We start from the raw sequence: 8,826 nt of genomic DNA on the forward strand, positions 1-8,826 counted from the left end.
TGTTTCCTCAATCTACGATTCTGGTTACATACCATATATCAAACAACTTATGAGGGGAAGAAAACAGTTTGACGTAGGATTCTCAGTTACTTATTACTTCTTACTACTAGTTAAAAATAAATCATATCCGAATATATTGGGTAGAAACATTATAATTCAGAGTGTACGGATATCAAATTGGGAGTGATGCTGCTTAAAATGCTCTTAACTGTTTCAAAATTTAGGCATTATTTAGATTTTTCCAATTTATGCCGTAAACTGTTAGCAACCAAAACAGAAAAATCGGCGGTCATTCGATTAATTTTCATTCTTCCTCTAAGATATATTAAATGGAATAAAATATATATTATATAATGTAGATATATAGATTCAAAAATAATTTTTTATTTTGGAAAATAATAAAGGGGGTACTGGAAAATTTTATTGAAATAACAATTAACAATTTAACATTTCCGAGTTAAAGGAAGTCAAAATTTAATGTTAAATATTTAATTAAATACAGGGGTTTTATCAACAATTGTATATTTTAACAATAATATATACAATATTCTATAAATCATTTCACCAACTCATTGGCGGGCGTGATTCTGTTAAAGGCAGATGGCGTTTTCCAGCTGAGCTATCCCAGTCTTGTTCTTCAAGAGATTTGTAATGTAGTATGTTGAATAACCACAATAAAAATGAAATACCTGCAACATTAATCTTAAATAATAAATATATTGTTACTAATTATTTAGAAATTGTAATGTAATTTGACGAGCAAATTAAATTATTGGTGAATTACTAACTATAATTATGACTATTGGAATATTACCTATACAGAAGATGGTGACGAACAAAGCGAGAAAAGCTGATCCTATTGATTGTATGGCAAATAGAACCATAATCACTCCAGATATAATTATTACGCCGAGGCACATTTCCAGTCCAACTGCGATTATGTGGGGTAAAATGAAGTGGCGATTATCCTAGATAAACAAAACATATGTAGATTCTCAGATCTAATTAAGTAAAATTTACGAAATATAAAGTTAGAAATACAAGTGGATTGTTGGTAACATTAGTTTAACATTATGCCATGAAGGGCTGACTTATGAAAGTTATATTCCTTAATACAAGAAATATATTTACAAGATTACTTTTATAACACCAATAAGAACTGAAACGTGTCTTGTGAACTCGGTATTAATTTGTTTTTTTAAATATTATTGTGTTCCATACCTTAAAAACTCCCCATAGTAATAAACCATCTATAATTATAGATATTAAAATGTATGCTAATGCAAGTCCAAGGATCACTAATACAAATTTGAGATCGCTGTTAAAGGTGGAAATAGAACTTGATAGTAGTCCCATTACGACAATTCTCCATACCTGCAATACAGAGTTAAAATTTATAATTTTATTTAAATAATTATTTAACATATATATACCCACTACGCGACCAAATGTTAGCATTTTTTATTGCAACTGTTAATAAAAATAAATTTTTAGGTTTTAGATTCTACTATTCATGTAAAAATTGCAAAAAAGGGCCATAAAAAACTCAAAGGGGTCAGAGCGCTCTCTATTCTTAATTATTATTAAATATTATTGAACTAAGTTCAGAGGTGTTGTGTACTCAAATGGTAAATTTAACAATGTTGAATAACAAAAAAAAAGATATCCAAGATGAATGGAAAAAGTTAGTTCACGATTACATTAAAAAATATATGAAACGCTGCTGAAGAGACTGTTTGACGTGAAAAATAGAGAACGTATCCATTACTGATATACGAAAAATTAAAATATTGATCTTTAATTTTTTGTATGTGCTACCGTTTTGACACGTTGTTCGAGCAAGATGTCACGCTGAACCTAAGGTTTGGTTTGTTTCTCTAGAGTATTTACATGGATACCATGACTAACAAATTAATAACAAACAACAAATTAGTAATAAGTATCAAAGTTAAGTATAACTATTAGTTGTGTAATAAAGTAATATTTTTTATTTTAGTTTATTTCAGTGATAGTTATAGACTTTTTTTTTGGAAATGTCGTTACCGAGGATGAGACATAATTTTCTGGTTTTCAACCAGAAATAACGTGCAAATACCGAGTCGTACATATAGTCGTTACTAAAATGAACAGTTCAAAGGCAGGTGAAAAGCGGAAACGACGTAATTTCTTTTAAATATCAAAGATGTAATATACGGAGGTTTTTGCCTCAATGTTAAAGGGTGAATACTACGTCGATGTGTTCGAAAGACGATAAAACTGAACGAGAATAATAATTATTGCTATCTGGAAGTTCTACTTGACACATCGGCGATTTACTATTTGTGCAGCCGTTTCTAGAATTCCTAGCTATCATTTCAGTGAGAAATGGCCTTGTACTACGTGTTGTTATAGGAGTAATGATTCGATGGTACTTAAATCTGTTATTATGTTATGTTATTATGAGACTAGGGTCGTAAAGAAGAAATTTACAAAATGTCGTGACACGAAGACAAATTATTAATATGTGTTTGGTGTTTGGAATATTTGAATGTAACAACTTAGTAATTGATTGAATAAAGATTCTGACAACGAAAGTGACTGTGACTGAATGAAACTTTCCTGATGTGAGCTTATGGGCCCAATGCTGACAATTCAAGATAGAGTGATAAGAGCAGAAACACCTAAAGATGTATACATAATTAATATAGGATAATTTTAGAAGAAATTATTAGGTGTATTGCATGATTTGCGTGTTTAGATATGTGTGTCATTGTGCAGAGTACTTATGAATATTTCGATGGAATGCACGAAGAGGGAGAATATATACTTATTCTTTTATAGATGGTATGGCAAATTTCTCAGGAGGAAATTTTCTAAGAAAAAATACTTTATTTTAGGTAGTAACAGAAGAAAATAAAGAGCGGTTACTGCAATATTCCATATAAATATGCTGAAATATACTAAAATGACTTGATAAGTGAAAGTGCGACAGAAACACAGTAATGAAGGAAATAAGAACTATACTTTAAAAAGTAAATATGCTTTCCATAAATAATAAAATACATTATTTGGTATAACATTTTTAATTAGGTGGATTAGGCATCCAAAGGATATTAATACATAAACAAACGTGCCTAGAACTCTAATTCGGAGGTGGTGCGAAAAAAAAGTTCAATGTAAATATAATGAAACAACTTTAATCTACAAAGTAGTGTAGCTGCAAATGAACTGTAGTTTCGATAATAAGTCCTTCGATAATATACACTGTAGATTTAGTATAACGTCAATAAATTATATTTTATAAATTTATTTTTATTTTATTATTTTATTTATATTATTATATCGCTATTTGTCAAAGCCAAAACAAAGTTTAAGTCAAAGTTGATGTGGCAAATTTGAAACGTGGTTACGTCATAAATGCTGATAAGGCGAACTTACTGTGATAATATTTTCTACCATTTGAAAGTTTTTAAAATAAACTTTCGAAATATCAGAAAAAGATCAAAAAGCTATAGCCTATAAACTCGACGTATACAAATATGATGAAACAAGCTCAATTTTCATAATAATTAATATAAATATTGGTGTAGATAAAAATCTACACATCTAATTAATTTATGTTTTACTATTTACTATAATTATTGTTTTAACATTTTATTAACAATTCATACACTTCCCCCGCATTTTCTTATCGACTGCTGGTAATTCTTTCTATTCAATTATACATAATTATATTATCTCAATAAATGAATTGATGAAACTAATTGTAAACGTAAAATTAACCTAAAAATTTAATCTAACCACTATACCCGTAGACATTACATGCGTTAAAAATTAACTGTCTGGATGAATCTGGAGCATTTTAACGTATAAATCAGGCTGTAGAAAAGGGCGTTTAATCCAAATTTGTGCACCTCCAGGAACGTGGAGATTCAGAGATAAAATGGGTTGTATTTGCTAGTAGTTCTGGCCTCGGATAATGTGAATCTCGTATTCTTGAGATCGTTTTCGATGCTCTTGATCCATATCTTTTTCGGAGTTGTTCGCACTATCTTTCACCCAAAATATCGAGTTCTACACAGAAGTATGTGAGGAATGCGTTCATCTTTCATTCGACAGATATGTCGAAACTATTGCAAACTGCACTTCTGAACTTGTTTCTCAACTGTACTCTGATTGTCGCATCTTAAAGGAATTACTTAATATTTAACGTGATCTGCGAGAGAAACATATAGTATTTGTCTTAAATCTTAACGTCTTAAGTAATCTTAAAGTCTTCGTTCCATCTAATCACAGAAGTGATTATTATTATTATCTTTGTGCTTGGTTTTTAAGTATAGTAAGCAGTTAATTTTTATTTATCTTCATCATTTATATTATTGTGGGATATTGGTACTTTCAGAACGTTTATACAAATTTTTTTGCATTAATTAGCTTGTTGAATATTATTTTTAAAGGTATATTACTTATTCGCACATATAATTTTTCTAAAAATATTATATTAATTGCCTATTAATTTTCTTGATCTATCCTATTTTGGTAAGATTTTTTCCTAATATTCTAACAGGATAATTTGCTACAATTTTTTCATTTATCATATTACTGGATGATGACTATATCGAATATTTCTACATATTTGCTGGATCATTATTAGAGCGAATTTTACACCCAATAGCGATATATGAATGAGTCAAAAATTATCGCGGGATGTATAATTAGTATAATTATCTATTTTCAACCGAGTTTAAGATATGTTAAAAATATATTCTCGCTAATTTCTAGTCATTATATCTAGTCATTTAAAAATAATTGTAGTTTCAATTTGAACTGTTTCTAATGTTTTTAATTCATATATTTTAAATATTCATGAAATCATAATTTTAAATTGTAATAAAATTAGCTAAATAATATAAAATTTAATTAATGTGATTAATTTAAAAATTCATTTTATCATTACCAATCCTATACATCCTGAAATATATGCAACCAATTTCAAATTACACAATTGACCGCTACACAGTCTGCCGAACCAACTACAATCCACAGGCATCTTGATTATAACTATAGCAGATTGCGACTAAATTATCTTATCGATAATATTTATTCTCGTGGTATTTTTTTGATAATAATGGTGAGATAATAAGTCAGGGAAATGATAAAATAAAGTGACTAATTGTGTTCGACGAATTTCAATTCCACTGCTAATTTTAGAAAGTTCTGTTTATTAAATATGAAAAATATATTTAATTTTTTATTAATTTATGTTCAAAATTAAATTATTTATAATAATTTTTATATATAATAAAAAGTAATATTGTTAATCTCTTGGATTTTTTAATAATTACTGCTTAACTAGCTACTAGAAGTGAAAATAGCCATGGGAAGATAAATAAAATTGATTATATTCACATATTGTATTTACAACTTATTGAAATATTGTAGTGACTGCTATATACCTAACAACTGTGTATTCCGAATTAACAGTTCATCGGATTCAAATATTAACAGGTCAATTGAAACTTCCCGGCTTGACACATAGATGGCGTTACTATAATTAAGTCCATATGTTTTTTAGTTGGCCCTAACCGTCAAAAGATGCGTGTATAAATTTGACAGCTGTCGGATCATTAGTTTGTGAAGTATAGCATTTTGAGTGAAGCAACTTTTATTATTGTGAAAAAATGGATAAAATAAAATTTCGAGTTTTAATAAAATATTGCTTTTTGAAAGGAAAAAATACAGTTGAAGCAAAAACTTGGCTTGATGCCAAGTTTTTGGACAATGGCCCAGGAAAATCAACCATCAAGGATTGGTATGCTAAGTTTAGACGTGGTGAAATGTGCATCGAAGACGGTGAACGCAGTGGACGCCCAAAAGAGGTTACCGACAAAAACATTTAAAAAATCCACAAAATGATACTGAATTCTAAAAATATCAACTGAATGTGTACATCATATCATTCATGAATATTTGGGTATGAGAAAATTCCAAAAACGACGACCAAAACCAAACGACGAGTTGATGATTCGGAGCAGTGTTTGAAGATGATTAAGCGTAATAAACCCGAGTTTTTGCATCGATATGTGACAATGGATGAAACATGGCTTCATTATTTTACTACAAAGTCTAATCGACAGTCATCCGAGTGGACAGCATATGATCAACCCTCTCAAAAACGTTTGGAAAACGCAAAAGTCGGCTGGCAAGGTTGTGGTGTATATAGTTTGGGGTGCGCATGGAATAATATTCATTGACTACATTGAAAAAGGAAAGACCATCAATAGCGACTATTACATAGCGTTATTGGACCGCCTGAAGGACGAAATCGCCGAAAAAGGGCCGCATTTGAAGAAAAAGAAAGTGCTGCTTCACCAAGACAAGGCACCGTGTCACAAGTCAGTGAAAACGCTGGCAAAAATCCATGAATTGGGCTTCGAATTGCTTCCTCATCCACCGTATTCTCCAGATCTGGCCACCAGCAACTATTTCCTATTCTCAGATCTCAAAAGAATGTTCGCTGGGGAGAAATTTTCGTCGAATGAAGCTGAGGCCTCTTTTGAAGCAAATGACAAATCGTACTACAAAAATGGTATCAAAATTTGGAGGGTCGCTATAATCAGTGTATTACCCGTATAATCAGTGTACATATGTATGAAGGGAATTATGTTGAATAAAAGAAACTAATTTTGCCAAAAAAAAGTGTTTTACTATGGTAGGCCGGGCACCTGTTATGTTTTCATGTACTGAATAAACAATTACGAAGATGTTTACATTCATCACGGAAACGCGTTCACGGAGATGGCGGAATAGGGTAAGTTACGGACTCCCGATATATGTTCAGTCGTATTATGAGAATGACCGAAAGATAAAAACGATCAATGGCTTTTGTTGTGCTTATGGTTTGGCGAGAACCTAAATCAAAACCAAAAAAATTAACAGCGAAATACCGAATCTTTATCTGCTTTTAACCTGTTCTACATACAGATGGTTTTTCAGTTCCTACTTCATACCAAATATATAATTTGGAAGTAGAAATGTGCAAGTAAAAATAATGTGGAAGAAGAGAAACTTAACAAGCCAAGATCTCAAAAATAAATTTAATCAATCGGTGTTGATTAATGACATTTTAATTTATCACTGTGGGAACTGACGCTTAAAGTTTATGGTTAGAGCAATTGATTCTTCTTGATTTCATGAAACCCCTAATGACTGCAATAAACAATAAAACCTTGAGCGCTGAAATGTTTGGATCTTCGGAGGATCTATTAGAGCACGTTTCCCATCGGGCTAAGAAAGTTAGATGGATTTCCGTCACTGGAATCGACGTAGGGAGCAAAGGTGTACAGGTGTATTTGGTGCAGCCTCTTAATCAACTACCAGGAACCAAAGGGAGGAGCATTAAGAATGGTCTAATCCGCACGAGCTCTCAACGTGTCTTCCATGAGTTTTCTCCTAGGCTTTACGACGTATTAAGAGTCTTCATTCAGACAACGCGTATTCTAGCAAACGTAAAATTGGACCTCTTGGGGAAAATTAAGAATATTCTTATCACTCATTTTATTACTTGTAACAAGGGTCGTACAGGAGAGTTTACAGTTTGCACCATTTGTATTTAGTTTTATATACCGTCTATCTATTGTTAGTTGTTGAGTATTCACTAGTTTCTTTAAATGCATTTATTTTAAAATAAAATATATTCATCATATATATATATATAGACATATTATATATATATATATCATATACATATTATATTATTATTATATATTGTCATTTTCCGATACTCATCAGTAAGGAGAAAAGCACGTACTAACGAATCCAATAAAGTTCCGAAAAATAAATAAAATTAAGGAGTTTAACGATGATTAGATGACAATATTATTACTAATATTACTGAAATTTAAATGATGTTGTTGCAACATATTTTTTTTTGATGTTCTTTGATTTTTAATACTTTAGATACTGATTTTTACAGTTCAAAGATAATCCTTTCTAATTATTTCACTTCGTGTTGTGGAGATATATATAAAGGTAAAACGGTGAAAATCAATTAGTGTATTAGTTTTATTGGCTAGATGCTATACATATTTCAGATTATATCAGTTGTTTAAGAAAAAAATGAGCCTGTAGAATGCCTGTATTGATTGCTAAGTTTATTGTTTTAGATTTATGATTCAAAACACTTCATTGAGATAACCTACCAATATGATAAAAGGAAAAGTGAAACAAAACTACAGAAACCGGAAGAGCAAATGAAACAAAAGAAATAAGTAAAAATATTCTATAAATATTGTTTGCCAATCGACCTAAATTTTCGCGGATTAAGAACAAATCTAATTATTTCCACCAATATTAAACGACTTTGGAAAGGTTTTGGAGCGTACAGAAGGTTTGTCATCAAATTAGTTTGAAAACCCTTGAGGAATCAATCCAACCAATCTCACTTTATGGGTCGTATACCTTGAACAGGTAACGGATGAAAAACGCATTTTCACTCGTCTTAAATCACATTTTCATTTGACTTAAATAAACTTGAGTTAAATAGCTGAACGTTAAAAGTAAAATTTCTTTTACTTATAAACTTTACATACGTTTTACGCATATTCAGAAATGATACGGATTAAATATTCATAATGAACATAAATATTACATGTTTAATGCTTGTCTTATTTTACCTATCTTAATGAACACTAAACCAAGTTGGCTTGTGCATATTCTATTCAATTTCATATAATATAGATTATTTTAGATTATTTGAATAATACCACCATATACTAACATACAGACGTATTATCAAATATTCAAGAGTCAAAGTTTATAAGGCGTATGATAAAGTGATTACGTAAA

General features: G+C 30.2%; 1 protein-coding gene across 1 annotated transcript; it reads right to left on the bottom strand.

The window, feature by feature from the left end:
- Nucleotides 1-457: 457 nt before the first annotated feature.
- Nucleotides 458-5,052, bottom strand: LOC143193240 (uncharacterized). The gene is made up of 4 exons (XM_076399321.1): nt 4,937-5,052; nt 1,222-1,374; nt 815-968; nt 458-689 (listed from the first exon to the last, which is right to left on the bottom strand). The coding sequence occupies exons 1-4, from the start codon at nt 5,027-5,029 to the stop codon at nt 562-564; spliced, it is 528 nt and encodes a 175-aa protein (XP_076255436.1). The 5' UTR covers nt 5,030-5,052; the 3' UTR covers nt 458-561.
- Nucleotides 5,053-8,826: the final 3,774 nt, after the last annotated feature.

The sequence above is a fragment of the Rhynchophorus ferrugineus genome, unplaced genomic scaffold, assembly GCF_030347505.1.
Source record: "Rhynchophorus ferrugineus isolate W39M unplaced genomic scaffold, kcgeb_rfMv2 rfM3, whole genome shotgun sequence".
Classification (NCBI taxonomy): Eukaryota; Metazoa; Arthropoda; class Insecta; order Coleoptera; family Curculionidae; genus Rhynchophorus; species Rhynchophorus ferrugineus.